Source organism: Nyctibius grandis, chromosome 9 (assembly GCF_013368605.1).
Source record: "Nyctibius grandis isolate bNycGra1 chromosome 9, bNycGra1.pri, whole genome shotgun sequence".
Taxonomy (NCBI): Eukaryota; Metazoa; Chordata; class Aves; order Nyctibiiformes; family Nyctibiidae; genus Nyctibius; species Nyctibius grandis.
This window is the reverse complement of record NC_090666.1, coordinates 19746313-19762454: the sequence shown is the minus strand read 5'-3', so window position 1 is coordinate 19762454 and position 16142 is coordinate 19746313. Positions and strand designations below refer to the sequence as shown.

At 38.2% G+C, this 16142-nt stretch overlaps 1 protein-coding gene across 2 annotated transcripts in view; it reads left to right on the top strand.

The window, feature by feature from the left end:
- SLC4A10 (solute carrier family 4 member 10) overlaps positions 1-16142 on the top strand; it is a 132947-nt gene that overhangs the window by 43203 nt on the left and 73602 nt on the right. For both annotated transcript variants that reach the window (XM_068407411.1, XM_068407410.1), the window contains exon 4: positions 10679-10817. In XM_068407411.1, the coding sequence (XP_068263512.1) occupies positions 10679-10817 (139 nt within the window). The remainder of the gene's footprint in view (positions 1-10678; positions 10818-16142) is intronic.

Sequence of the window (16142 nt, the reverse complement as noted above, 5' to 3'; positions counted from 1 at the left end):
ATGAAGGGCAGCAACCAGTGGCAGTCAATACATGAGAAATCTCAGTAATTTCTACCACTGTCGGAGACTGTCCATGAGTGTTCTCATAAAGGTAGACTGCTACCACCACTGAGAGGAGGTTAGTGCTTTATGGCACCAGCTGCCCTCAGTGAAGGCACTGGAGTATTTGCCCCTAAAACATAACGTGGAAGAGCTGTGAAAACGTAACATAGAAGAGTTGTGGTTCTTTACAATTAGTTTTGTAATGATGTTCGTGTAAGTGAAGCTGCAGTGTTTTATCAGATATGAACTGTGATCCAAATTGTGTTTGCATTTTTCCTTACATGACGCTGTAATGTGCCGTTGTGAGATGAGTCTGCTAACTGAGGACTTCAGAACAAACAGGAAAGAATACCTTTCAATAAACTAACCTGATGCAAAACTCCTAAAATTCTCAAAATTTTAAATTAAAACCATTACAGAAAACAGAAAAAGGTAGTAATGAATAAATTAGTTAAGCTTTGTCTCAAAACACATGAGAATATTATTTGCTGTTCAAAAATAAAAAGCACATTTGCTGAAATGTCCAAGGCTATAGTAAGTGTTGAAAAGATGATGGAAGCATGTATAGAAGACAATTTGTCAGTGTACAACAGAAGAATGTTTTTAAACCACTAGGGAAATGTGCCAATGTAATTTCAGGTTACAGAATAGTAATTGTAAGACTTTCTTTTGATCCAAAGTTTGTATTACGTATGTAGAAAGCTTTGGAGCAAGTAGATTATAAGTGCTGATGGTTAAGTATATTGTAAAGAGCTTGAAATACTCTAATCTTTCACAATGAATTATACTGAGAATGAAACAAAGACCAGACTTTTTAGAACTTAGTAGATATGAGTTATGTTTTGAAGACTGAACAGTGAAGAAAAAATTGGCTGTGGTGGTTCTGTCTGGAATGTATCTCAAATGTACAAAGACCCAATACTATATTGAAACCAGTTTCTTGGAAAACAACAAAGTTCATAAATTATTAAAATAGTTTTCAAAAAGAATATGCATATATACATATAATGTCAGATTAAAAGAAACAATTGAAAGTTACATTAGCCAAGAAGCGAGATATCTTAAACTATGAAGCAATGTCTTCTGTTGAGTCATCTGGTTTTATTTAGGTGCCAGTATGTGACACATTTTGGCTGAGAACTTAGCTCTGTTCTTTCAACTTTTGGAGACCCAGGCTTGTGTCCTTCCTAATGTCAAAAGTTTTGCTTTGTTTTGTTTTGTTTTTTTTTTTTTTTTTTTAAAAAGTCATTAACTGGCTGAATATGTCCTCATTAGTCTTTGGCAGTTGTGCATACAATAAAATGCACTGTTCAACACAGTTCTGTGTTAAGTGAAAATGAGCCTATGTTCAAGAGAGCTCCAAGAGTGGAACAAGCAGTAATATGAAAAAGATGGGTTTGAAATGCCATTTGTAAGTTGGTGTTCACAGCACTTGTCTACAGGCATACATGTTTGAAATAAGTGCAGGACTGCACTTTTGTAAGTCACATTTTCACTTGTAAAGATATTATAACTACCAATTAAAGGATGTGTAGGTCATGTCACGTAAATTATTACTTTTATAAAGCCCAGGACAGACAAGATATAGGCCAGAAACATGCAAGTCTTCTCTGGATCCAGAATGCTGAAGATACTCTTCAAAATGCTTGGGTGATAACGATTCAAAAGGAGCCAAAGACAGAACTACCAAACATTCAGAAAAATCTGGAAATATCTCATTTTTCCACCCTGAAATATCTAAGTAGTAAAATTTGAGAATTTTTCCCCTTGGCTATCTGTCTTCTGGAAGTTTGGCCAGAGAACCAGACTTTGACTGAGCTTTGATATGTGTCCATCCAGGCAGAAATGTGGCATCCCATAGACGCTTCTCCCATAATGAAGTGGAATTGCCTTGTGAAGGCAAGTCTGAAAATTATACAGTGATGGAGGAGTTAAGAACAGTCAGAGCAGGCAGAGAAAATTATACAGGGATTAACTGTAGCCTGTGTCTACATCCTCGCGTTTACTATGGATTTTCTTTACAGGAGTTTCAGATGGTTGTTGTGCTGCCTGGGGAGGAGCATTGCCTTTAGAGAGAATATAAGCATTGTTTTTCCATGCTTTATTTACACAGAGGGAGCAACAGATACTTCCTGCACTAAATCTGAATCCACTAAACCTTAATAGCGCTTCTTAGCTCTCATTCCCCGTCACCACAAGGTTATAACAGTACCCAGAGGCTGAAGGAAGTTGCAAGGAAGACAAATGCACTCCCTACTCTTGATGCACAACTTAATATGAGGGACTGTGCTACCTAGGAGAGCAGATCCAAAATAGTCCCTTAATTTTATTGAACACGCAGAAATGCTTAGATCCCTCTCACCATATACTCCTTTTAATGCATTTCTGCTGAATAGTAGGAGGCTGTATTCTTGGGAACTGGGGGGAGGAGGGGAAAGAAAAAACATTTCAACAAGCAGGTGCAAGAAGAAAGAGAAAATAAGCACTGTGAGGCCAGCTGATAGAAAACAGTTCTTTGAAGTAAGTCAGAAAAATACCTTAGGATTTTTATGAAACAAGAGAATAAATTAGCAGTGTTTTGAAGCAGTGAAGTATGAAAGGAGGTATAATAAAAGCCAAAGATGCAACAACTCAATAATAGAGATGCTGGAGCAAGTAAGGGCCTGAAATATTCAGACATGAAGTGCTCCAGACTGCTCAGTTAACCAAGCATGGGATGAAGCATTATTTTTTTGTCATAATTTATAACTGTATAATTTGTAACTTCATCTGTGAAGTACCATTAGGTGCAGATCTTGCTCTGCTGTCAATGCTTCAGGGAGCTGTGCAGTGCACATAGTGCTGTGGGGCTGTGCAGGCCCCACTTAGAGTGGACAGGTGCCACCTGGTTTGTATCCAGTGAAAAACAATTTCTTAAACAGTTTTCTTTGTATCAACATGGCTAGAAAACACCTGTATTCAGTGTAATGCCCATGGCTGGAAGCTTCCCAGTAATCCCTTTGAATCCTGGCTGGGAAAGCTGTACCAGCTACTTTCTGAGGGAATGTTTCAGTAGAGAATACATTTTTTAGAATATTCTGATGGCAGCTCATAAGCTGGTTTTTTTTTGATCTCCTACTGTCACTTTTCAAAAATAAGCCAAGTGGTCTCAGTGTGCAGACTCAGAGCCTTTAGACAAATAACATGTAGAATATGTAGTTAGTGGAATAAAAAGGAGTAGAGTCCTATCATTTGGGGGTACAGATCAGTTACTCAAGTTTTGTTTTTGTTTCCCCCGCACCTGATTCTCGCTGTCTGTTGACTCTTGATGAGGTTGTACAAGATGTTTTCATTTTGCCATGACGATGTGCCTTTGAATTGCATAATTTGAAGATTACATGGTTTGCTCTTGGAGACGCCTTTTTGGTAGTAAAAGTTGTAAGCTAAGCGATTTCAAGATCTAGATTTCCACCATCTTGCCTCAAAATTTTTTGGAAGAAAAAGAGAAATCCAGTAAAATTACCCACTCTAGTTACAAATGCAGTAATGCTGTTTGCTTTATTGAAAAGCTTTGCCATTCCCAGCTGAAATGCTGCTGTTGTAATTAAGGCCCTGGTTTCATGCCCACTTTAAGCTCCTGTCCTCCACAGCTTTCCTTGTGAGGCAAGTATTGTGGCTGCTCTGTGAATTAAATTAGGGAATTGGTGCAAATTAAAACTAGTTTGGCAAAAGAGCTGTTTCTGTCCTAGAGCAGCTCCTTGGTGCTGTTTGGTGGGAGGGCAATGGGTGCCAGCCCCACTGGGACTGCTCCATCAGCTCTGAGGGTCTGAGGACTTTCAGCTCTGGCACTGAAAGTCTGCTGCAAATTTCCCTTTGACTAGTAGGGTTGCCCTTGCTTGGTATGCATGTGGATTTTAGTGGCAATTTTCAGTGGGTTTGAGATGACTTTTTTCTACCTGTAACCAGTGAAACAGCTCTCTTGTACTCGCACTTAGGAGTTAAAGATATTTATGTTTCTGTTTTAAAATGGGGTGGAATAGGAAGACTGTAGCTCCCAGCAGGGTGTCTTTAAGGACAGGTTTGGGAGGGTGAAGTGAACACAGCTGTGAGACGGGGGTTTGATTTCAGCCTCCTGTGATGTCTTCTAGGACTAGACACTCTTGGGCCTTGTGCAAGGTTTGGTTTGTTCTTTTAAGAAATCTGGCTTTAATACTCTCTGGTTTTAAAGAGGCTTAAATTTGTAATTCATGATATTGGATGTGGCAAGGGAAGCTGAGCAGCCTTGGAGGCGAGCCTAACAGAGGACTCTACACACGGTACAGGAAAGGCTCTCTGAAGGTGCAATGCAAGCAAAAAAGTGAATTGCAAAGGGGGACCCATCTTGCTTACTAGAGGGGCTTGAAAAAAGTATAATGAAAGGACTCAGCTGACTATATTTGGTAGCTAACCTTAAACCTCGAGGGGTTATTAATGGGGCAAATGTAATTATTTGTAAAGAGTACGGCTGTTAAGAGAATTCTCCTATGCTTAACTATAGGCTTTGTCTGCTGAAGGGTGAGCTTGGAAATTTGAATCTCTGGGCAGCTGTGGAACAGATTGCAGCAAATCTGGATTAAAATAATGTATCATAACTGCAGTTTTAAGAGTCTAGCAAAAAGAAGAGAATTGAAGCTTGGGAATTGTCTGTATTGTCAGATCTAAAAGATAAGATTATTTGTCATAGCCCTGAGGTGATGGAAACAATTCATGTGAAGAAAATGCAGAGAGCGCTTCCTGAAAACAAGATTATATGTATAGGGATAAAGTGCCAGAGGAGCAAGCAAGGGAATACTTTCTCCTAACCTAACACATGGTTTCTGAGGTCTGTGAAGAGATTTTCAGAAGCATGCTGTATGGCTGTTTACTATTTTATGTGTACTTTAGTAAAGTAAATTTTGTTTTAATTTTTACCATGTTTTCTAATTAAAAAAAAAAAAGTAATTTATGATTCCTGCCTTAACTGATTGCTGAGCTGAAGGGCTAAATCCAATCTGCACAGGAAGGAGGTGCAGGGAAAGCCCGCATCTACCACTTCCTTGGTGGGTGCAAGCAGGAGGATGATGAATGTTTGTGTGTGAAATGATCCTTTCTTTTCTGTGATCCTTTGAATTTTTCACACCCTTTCCCCTTTGTTTGAAAGGAGTTGTTATGGATGTCAACTGTGTTATGCCAGTTCACTCCCTGTCTGCAGCCCGTCCTGTGCAGTAAGCAATCAAAAAAAAAAAGTTTGTATATTTAATATTACTTTAATGTGAATGTACAAAAGCATGAGTCGTGGATTAAATCTTATCTATGCTGTTTACTATCTTAAGTGAACTTTTGTAATGTAAACTTTATTTTAATGTTTAGCATGTTTTCTAATGTAGAAAAAGTAATTTTTCACCCCTACCTCTACTGATCCCTATAAGAAGTATTAGCCTACTAGTACTACCCTTAAATGCAGGTTCTCCACAGGCTTAGAAATACAGAAACCTGATTGAAACCAGAAATACATTTTTGCACCCTTTCTAGAGTTTATCAAGAGCAGAGGACAAAATTTGGAATACATTTTCTATGTACCCAAGGCTGTGTTTCTGCTTGTGGTATGGCTTGGGCAGATTGTGTGTAGTTCTGCCTGATGGCAGAGTGGTTTGTCTCAGGAGAAATCCTGGTACACACTGAGGAGGAGATGTAGATCACACTGAACGGCGCAGTGGAGCAGGTTGTTTGCTGGGCTGAATTTATGTGGAGGGACTGAGAATGATCCTGCTTTCTTACCCCGCTCCAAGTCTTGATTTCGTCTTGTTCCCTTAGGCAAGAGGGAGCAATCCTGACCCAGAACTGTGGTTGCACTTGGGGGTGGTTTAAATGAGGGAAATGCCAGTTATGGTTCTTTCCTACGTGTGTTTTGCAAGGCGGGATAGTGATGTAGGCCACCGTTCCCCTCTGCCTGCGCTCAGTGCTGTTCCAGGGAGCAGCTTTTCATTATTAGCAGGTTATTAGCAGTTCTGGCTTTCACTTCTGCTGTTTTGGCATGTCTATGCATATCTTGCTTTTGTTTAGGGATGTTAGTGACTTTACAAAGAGTCATAGTAGTGAGCAGTATGTCAGGTTGCTGGAGGGTCACTTCCTTTCTGCAGCACTGAAACCCTGTGTGAATTTGTGCTTTCGACAATAGCGTATCCACCAGGTCTTAATTTTTACCCTTTTAACAGTGCAGTGGAATTATACAGACTTTTAAACCTGGGATACTCAGGTTTTCCATGTATGTAAAGAATTTGAGGTATCAGAGGTAGTTTGGATGTCTGTGTGAGTGCTGCATGGATGATGTGAGCAAAAGCCCACAGAAACCCAGGTGTAACACAGAGTCTGGCAGGGGCCTCCCATGGACTGGTGGGGCCACTGGAGACAGAGAGCTGCTTCAGCCTCTTCTGAGATGGCTCATTAGCCAAGCCTGGGTGGTTGTTGATGGTACTCCTGCTCCTGTCGTGTACCAAACTTTCTGCCCAGTCCTAGCTGGTCCTGGGGGATTTCCTGAACTGGTGGAGCCGTTTCCTTGAGAGAATCATCAGCTGCTTATAGGGGAACTTTAAATTCACATTGCTTCTAATATCTCTGTGCTCTGATGTAAAACAACTGCAGTGATCGAAATACTGATGTAACAGATTAGTCCCATTCATTTGATTTTTTTTTTTTTTTTTGCTTAATCTAGGTTACTTTCATTACTTTTTAGAAATAGCAATAATATGAAGGATTTTTTTTTGCTGTCTGTACTACTTGAAGTAGGGATAGACACGGATAATTCTCAAGCCAATTTCTGTTTTCCTAGACTTCAGAAAAAATTGAGTGTCCTAGTTTGCAAATATGCTTGTACACTGAGGATTAAGTTATCACAGTTTGACAGTCAGCAATTGAAGTATTCTTTCATACTGTTTTTGAATCACGTATTACTCATTTTCCATATAACACATTAATGACATATTTGATATTTATTACTCCTATGAATAAGAGACAAATCCATCTGGCATTGCTCACATGAGTAATCCTGTTAACTCAGTTTTATAAGTTGAACCAACAGATCTGATTTATTTTTTAATTTTATTGTGTTCCTGTTGTTTAATTCTCTTAGGGTTTTGTCCTTGAAATAAAATTATTGTACTATAAAGCAAAGAATAACTTTTTTTTTTTTCAGTTTTCAGGTTGGTGTCTGAAAATCAAGCTGTGTCTTGCAGGTTTCAGACACCAATACGAAGTACAGCAGCAAAGATAGATAGCTAGAATCTAGCAGGTAGTTCTACTGGTGTGTTAACAAGGAAGAAGAATTTATTGCATGTTTGTCATTTATATAGATTCTTCACTGTTGTCAGTCGAGTAGCTGTATGATACACAGAAGACCCAGTAAGAGCAAGTCACAGCAGTAAGGTGTTTTCTTGTTACTACTCACCTGACTTCAAGGGATCCTCTGCTTTCCTTCCCATGCTGAAAGTGTGCATTTGCATGAGTATCATAACTGTCATAAAACTGCAGCTCTGCTGTACAACACTACTCATTTATTACTTAACAGTAGCTGTTGCTGTAAATCAGTTCTACTGCTGATTTTATCAGCAGCACAGGATGTTCTTGGCAATGCTTATTCTCAGATTCTCGCTGTCCAGCTCTCTACCAGAGTAGCTTCTTTTCCGTGTTCTGTCAATAGTCGTATGTGCTTGTTCTTTGCAAGTTCCTATGTCGCTGAATTTTTTCCTTCTGGGAAATAGTTGTAACAAGTTGCACACTTCTTGACCAGAATGTACTTTCTAGTCTCAGATTAAATCTTGATGTTTGTTATCTACTTTATCCTTCTCTAGAATGCACCAGCATGTGGATATGAGGAACATAAAAAATTAAAAAAAATAGATAGATAGAGGCCTGAGGAGGGTCTAGAATAGAGGTTGAAATGGCCTTAAAGAAAAAAGAGGACTGAACAGTGAGAGAGAGGAGTAATAAAAAAAAAAGGGTAAAGTGGAGGACATTGTTGCTGTTCTTTAATGATTCATCAAAAGTAATTTCCATCCCCTTAGCTGTCCCCCTGCAGTTCCATTCTCTAGAGCTTAGTAGTACCTGAGCCCATCTCTCTCCCTCCTCTCCCATATTTCTTTCTGTGTTTCATTTCCTTTGTGAAGGAGTAAGTAGGCTTGACTGTACTACATCTTTATACTCTGTTTAAGCAAATAGAACTCAGGTGAAAACTGTCATGTATTGTTTGTGTTTCATTGCTATAGCAAGTTTACTACTACTACCAAAAAAAGTATCTTTACTGCTGAATTTAATCTCCTGTATCAGTGGCCCATTAATTATTTTTGATCAGTGCTGTATTTACTCTATAACTAGCATTCAGTGAGTGCTATCATCTCAGTTTTTCCAAAATTCAGAGAGCTTGAGGATCCTGTGCAGTGATGCTCTTCACTGCTAGATGGAGAATCGTGTCACTTGTCTTACAAATATGATTGTAGAACAGAACTTCATTTAGACAATGTTCAAGGAATTGCTGAGCTGTTCTGGATGATCAATTTTTTGGTTGACTGGCAGCTTGGTCCCTATCAGCTCTCACGGTCTCCTACAGCATCCTCGCAGCTAAACTGGGGAAGTGTGGTCTGGATGATCGGGTAGTGAGGTGGATTGTGAACTGGCTGAAGGAAAGAAGCCAGAGAGTAGTGGTCAGCGGGACAGAGTCCAGTTGGAGGTCTGTGTCTAGCGGAGTTCCGCAAGGGTCGGTTCTGGGACCACTTCTATTCAATATATTCATTAATGACTTGGATGAGGGATTAGAGTGCGCTGTCAGCAAGTTCGCTGATGACACAAAACTGGGAGGAGTGGCTGACACACTGGAAGGCTGCGCAGCCATTCAGAGAGACCTGGACAGGCTGGAGAGTTGGGCGGGGAGAAATTTAATGAAATATAACAAGGGCAAGTGTAGAGTCCTGCATCTGGGCAAGAACAACCCCATGTACCAGTACAAGTTGGGGACAGAGCTGTTGGAGAGCAGCGTAGGGGAAAGGGACCTGGGGGTCCTAGTGGACAACAGGATGACCATGAGCCAGCAGTGTGCCCTTGTGGCCAAGAGGCCAATGGCATCCTGGGGTGTATTAGAAGGGGTGTGGTCAGCAGGTCGAGAGAGGTTCTCCTCCCCCTCTACTCCGCCCTGGTGAGGCCGCATCTGGAGTATTGTGTCCAGTTCTGGGCCCCTCAGTTCAAGAAGGACAGGGAACTGCTAGAGAGAGTCCAGCGCAGAGCCACAAAGATGATTAAGGGAGTGGAACATCTCCCTTATGAGGAGAGGCTGAGGGAGCTGGGTCTCTTTAGCTTGGAGAAGAGGAGACTGAGGGGTGACCTCATTAATGTTTATAAATATGTAAAGGGCAAGTGTCAAGAGGATGGAGCCAGGCTCTTCTCAGTGACATCCCTTGACAGGACAAGGGCAATGGGTGCAAGCTGGAGCACAGGAGGTTCCACTTAAATTTGAGGAAAACTTCTTTACGGTGAGGGTGACTGAACACTGGAACAGGCTGCCCAGAGAGGTTGTGGAGTCTCCTTCTCTGGAGACATTCAAAACCTGCCTGGATGCGTTCCTGTGTGATATGGTCTAGGCAATCCTGCTCCGGCAGGGGGATTGGACTAGATGATCTTTCGAGGTCCCTTCCAATCCCTAACATTCTGTGATTCTGTGATTCTGTGATTCCTCTCAGAAATCTAAAATACATTAGCAGAAAAAATAACTATGTATTTCTAGAGAGACTGGGTTTCATCCAGAGTTTGAGATTTGCATTTAAATAAGCAAATAGGATTTTTTTTAAAAAGACTTAGACCATTTGAGCTCTGAACACTGGATATATATGTACGTTAAGGTGCTCTGTGAGTCCTGCAAATTTTTAGTGATATTAAAAAAGAATATCATGTCTCCAAAATATATTTAGTGGTCTGTGCTGAAAAGTTATGAAGAAAAATAACCGGTAATAGGAATGTAAAGGGAAGACAGAGACAGGAAGAATAAAATGGAGAAGTGGGGACAGACAAACAACTTGTTCATTTGGAACAGCCTAACCATGTAGAAACAGTTTACCATGGAGCAGGGGATGGTAGGTATAGATAGTGATGTATTCTTTTTGAAGTTCCCAGTTGTATATTGACATTGGAGAGGTTTTTGTTTCTTTCTCCTGCTAGGTAAACAAAGAATGCATATTTAGTATACCAGCTCTGTGAGCTGAGCTAAATCTGTAGATTTAGACTTATGATGTGGCAAAGTAGTTTTTGTACCACTGGAGTAAAAGACTTTTCTCATCTCTGTCTATGCTGCTATCTGTGCTGCCTTTTTTCTGTGAGATACCGTTCCAGCTTCCAATAGTCACTACTTCTATACATCCCATTCTATCTTTAGACAAGTTTGTTTAACTAGCAGACTAGACAACTACAGTAAATAAAGAGGTCTCAATCTGAAGGTGTTTGTGTATAAATGTTCTTACAGCATAACTATAATCATGTTTTCTGTGTGGCAGTAAGTGATATGGATGAAAGAGTGGATAATCTCATGAAACTTCAGGAATTTGCTTGCTCAAGGCAAAAAAATTGGTGTTCTGGACTTGATATTTTTATTTTTCCCCAGATACCCCATCACAAAGGGTGCAGTTTATTCTTGGAACAGAAGATGATGATGAGGAACACATTCCTCATGATCTCTTTACTGAGCTTGATGAAATTTGTTGGCGTGAAGGAGAGGATGCAGAGTGGAGGGAGACAGCAAGGTGAGTGTTTTCATGAGTTTTTCAAAATTATCTGTAGCTGTTGTTTGCTGATGTATTGAGGAATGATTTCAAAGCTGTGGCAAGCTCAGGAACAGATTTGAGATATAAAGCTTAAATAAACCCATAATTTTAATCCTTAGACTGCTAGTATTACTATAGCATTTGTTGTTTTCCAGAGCCAAATGTTTTCATCTGGATTATGAAATACAGGCCAGAATGAATATCAAGGGAAAATAATCAAAGCAAACATATATGTATATGAATTAAAAATTACTGGTTTTATTAACATTTTAGCTTATCATTTTAAGAATCTTTCAAACGTCATATTCTGTTTGAATCCTCAAGAAACTGAAAAAATTACCCTTATAAAAAGATTAAAGCAAGGAATGAGATTACTTTTGGATCAATAAAACTTTTACATATTCTATCTGTCAATGAACAGTTGATTTTGAGACTGAGTGTACAATGTTGGATTATTTTGTTTCCACAAAATTAGTGCAAAAAGACTGTTTAGATTGCATTTCTGCTGAAGAAGTAAATATTGGAACAGAACTTTTTTTTGGCGTGTTTGTTTCCTTGATCACCTAAATGGGAGATGACTTGCTTAGCTTCATTAAGACTTTAAATTTCCCTGCAATCCTTGCTTTATTTTTCTTCTTAGAACCTTAATTCTCTCTTTCCCTGCCGGTATTGCTTGACAGTGTTCCTCAATTGTGCCAGAAGTCTGTGGACCACATCTTTGGTGTCAGTAGGATAAAAATCGTGGAATTACTGAAAGGATTTTGTGGGGAAATACCTATTTGGGCTATTTGACATGAATATGGCTGTTAGCTTTCCGTTTCATTTTACTGGAAATTCTTGCTTTTGCAGAGGGCCACAGATTTTTCTGTGGCCTTCCCTTCCCTGATGTGTCCATAGGAGGCATAGACAGTGCTAAATACAGATCTTTACATGTAGAAAGTTCTCATATGGGGATTGTGCTGCAAAATGAATATAGCAGTGTTCCTAAATAATCTTATTAATATTCAGAAAGAGAAAAATCTAATCAAGTTAATCATTTGCAGTGTTCTCATGCTGATTAGGAATATATAGGGCTTTTATTGTGATTAAAACTAAAAATCATTGTGACTTGTGTTATTTTTAAGCGAGGAAATAGCAGCTTCTTTGTGTTTCTGAAAAATTGTAACAATTTTTATTAACATAAATACATAATCAAGATAGAATTTGAAAGGAATAGGTGAAATAAAGAAATTTCTGTTTAGGTTGATCTGTCTGTATGTTGTCATTTGGGAACTAAAGAATCAAAGATGCAAGATGAGATTGTTGAAAAAGGACAGGAAAAAAGAGCCTAGAAAACTGTATTTTTGGACCTCAGAAAATACAAGAGTGGCATATAATAGCTAATGGTAAAAATTTCTTTAGCATTAGAAATAAGATGAAAACAAAGAAAGAGTGGGGCTGCTGTGTAGAAAGAACTGGTCAAGATAAATGATCTTTTTCAGATTGGATCCAAAAATCTGAGACAGCATTTGACATGGGGTGGCTGGCTGTTAGAAAAGGAGAAGGCAGTGAAATCACCAAATTCAAATTGAAAGCAAGTGTCAAAGTGCTTTATCTTTGCAAATAAGAGGGTGCAATAATTTCCATCCTAAAAAGCTGAAAGAGCTTATATTTCATGGGTATGGTAAATCCTGTCTTCATGTGAATCTATCAGGTGGGTGGTTGTACTATAGCAAACATAGTGACACTATTCAATAAAGGATAAAAATGGTCAGAATATACAGAAGCCTGATAGATTTCAGAGCTATGCAAGCCTTAGAACAGTATTTGAAGGAAAGAATAATTATAGACTTGGAGCTAAGTGGAAAATTGTATAAAACGCAATACAATGGTGTATCATGTCAAACTAAATAAAGCTATTTAATCAGATAATTGATTTTTGTTTTTCTGACAAAATAAAAACAGTGGATCTATTTTTTTTTTTAAGTGAAATATTGGATATGGTTCAACAGTGGGAATTTCTTACTTAAACTCTGTTCTACTGTAAAAATTATATTGGTGGGTAAGAAACTAATTGAAAAGGTGCAACAGGTCATGCTGAAAGATTAAACTATTGTGGAAGGTAGTGACAACTAACTTCTGAAGAATTAGTCTTACTAAATAGCTTTATTACTGAATGACAAAAAATAGGGTTACAGTAATGAAACTTGCTGATGATAAGAAATCAGGAGGTATTGTTACTCTAGAAATAGGTACGGATATCATACACAAAGAACAAGGTGACTTTGAGTAGAGAAATAGAAATGGGATGGTGTTTAATATGCAAGATCATATACTTCCAAACTAATATAATGGATCCTTTTCAGTAACAGTAATTGATTCAGGACTTCAGAAATATTGATTGATTAAAAGCATGGTATGGAGAGAATACACCCTGAGTTTCTTGCCTTTTCAGCCTTATTATATGTTTTCCATCGGTGTGAAAAATGACACTGGAAGTATTTGTAAATCTTACTGTCTGGCTTTGGACATAGTTCCAGCTAGATGAATTTAAATGCAGGCAGTACAGAGAAAGACTCGGTCTTTAATTGCGTTTAATGAGAGTGATGGCACTAAGTGGTTCTGTATTCATTTCACCAAGCTCTGCATGGACTGAAGGGTTGGGTTGATTCTAATGCCGTAAATCTGTACCTTTGTGTTTTCAGTTTGATTGAAATTGCACGCACAGTTCGGCCTTAAATTTTTTTAAATATCTTGAGCAAACTGCGTAAAACTATTTGAGACATTTTGTTCTTGGTTGATCAAAAAGTAACATATCAAAGGCAGCCATGGATAAGAGCTGATGGAAGCTTGGTGTCCAGCAGTTAGGAGACTCCAAGGTTTGCCATTCTCTAGTTTGCATAACATTTCTTATGAGCAAAAGCATTCCTCCAGATTACTTAGTAAGAGTGAGAAAGTGCACTGCTGTTACAGCCTGTTCCATTCCAGGATCTGATTTAGGCTGTCCCATCCATGGAAGATGTTAGCGAGCAGAATAGCTTAGTTATGTTGATAAAGTGAGAAAATTAATTAATTTTTCCCCCATTAATTGAACTGTTGGGACTCATTTAATTGCTAATACAAAATGAAAATTTTGGGAGAATATCACTAAGTTTCTGGAACAGAAAAGAGTCTGCAGTAAGGAGGAAAATAGACACTTTGGAACCAATGGGAAAGTGTTTAGGCTTGAATTTTAATGAACCTGCACATTTGTTATGAAAATAAACCTCTGTCCATCGTTTAGAAAGTAAATTGTTAATAGTGACTAGAAAATGAATGCATTAGGGAAAAATTACGAATATGAAGTGAGAAATGTATCTCCCCTGGATCAGAACTTTTTTCCAAATAAACTAGGTCACAGAAAACTTAGGTTTGTCACTACTGCTTTGTTTCTGACATGCTTGTTTACTTTGGTCCATTTTCTAATCAATGTAGGCAGGCAAAAGCTCATGTGGAAATTTATACAGATTGTAAGATTGCATTAATAACTGACTCTTGAGCAGGTTGTAAGTGAATACATACTCCAGCTCTCTGCTGTAGACATAACAGACTGTAGAATAGATCATGTTCAAGTCACCCACTTCACATTGTGCACCAAAATATTGTAACTGAGTCTACAGTGAAGTGTGCACACTCTTTTATCGACTCCTGAAAAATTGATGGAGATGACTAGAAGATGTAACATGTATGTGTGTGTATGTATTACACACATCTGAGTAATATTTTTCCAATAGTAACATACTTTGCTGAAACTCTTGTTGGCATGTTTTGTGTCAGCAAGTATGCTATCAGAGGAACTAAGCTGTATGATTGATATACCTGTGCTAGTCTTTAGCAGTAAAAGAAAAACATATGAGTGAAGCTGCTCTTCTATGTGATCAGACACAACTAGGATAGCTCTAAATATATTCCAGGCACAGGGGATACATGTGACACATGAGCTCAATATACAAATGGGGTTGGTGTTGTTTTCTGGGAAATAATTTTATTTATCAAGCATATCAATTTAAGCAGTTAAACTGCAAAAGTAAATATATTAAAATTTGTCTTTTTCCCTGGAAACTAAAAAGAGTAGAAAATTGGCAAACTTGGGATCCATGCCTGTATTTGGATTTCAAAGCCATTTCTATCCTTGAATCTTGTACATGAATTCAGAGGGTTGTGCAAATGGTATTATGATTTTTAAAACCAATTGAACAACTATGCGTAAGATGAGAGATTTCTTTGGTTTATGTTTTCTGCTGCTCTTTCTTATTTGATATGTTAAACAAGGATTATCTGACATAACAGAGGAATATTTCTGAAAAGAGAAAAGGTGATAAACATGATTTTCCCTTGATGAGATGAGTAAACTCCTGTAATGCTTACTGAAAACAAAACAGAAGTTTATTCCAAATGTAGAATTCTCTCAGCTGGGTGTGATTTACGTTTATGTACTAGCCTGTTGGCTCATTAAGTAACAATGCATGATAATGTGTTTAAACACAGAAGTTTTAGTAACAGTAGGAAATTGGATGCAACCCATAGAATTATACTATTCAAATTGATTGAAACTCAGATGGAGATGATCACAATGGCAAGTATGATTATTTGAGCAGTAGCAATTGTTTCTTGTGGATTTTTATGTTCTGCGTAAGCTTTGATGTCTGATTGGCACCATAAACTAATTAAAGCTGTTATCATGATTTAAACTTCTCTTGTCCATGTGTCCCTAGTAAGTTATGAACTCTGGTCATGGGCTTGCCTTAATGAAACTTTTAAGAACATGTTTGTCTTCTATCACTCATTTAAAATCTCTTTAGAAATGGTCAGTATATTCAAAATAGGTAATATCAAGGACAGACTTCAGCAGTATAATCGGATAAGCAATGTTGAAGACTATTTACATGAACAGAAGGTAATGACAGTATGAGGTTTCTGATGATATTCTGTAAGAATCTATGCTTGGATCATTGTTTTTAGGATATACGTAGAATGATTTTAAATCTTTTTTTGAATCGGTGTAAAACAAGGTGATGGTACATCAGAAATAATTGGGAATACCCAAGCACAAAGATCATAATCTTATAAAACTCCTAAGGAGATTAGAAACATGCACAAAACCAGAGGTATGAGAAGATAAAAAAGGAGATATTTTGCAGTCTTAGGAGGCAATAGTTTAAGCAGGACAATTAATGCACCATATTTGTGATGTTATGGCCACAAATAGGTCTAGCGTCTTTTTCGCTTGAAAACGTGAGTGCCATGAGTAAGCTGGGAGCAGCCTCTTCTTATGAAGTTCAAGTG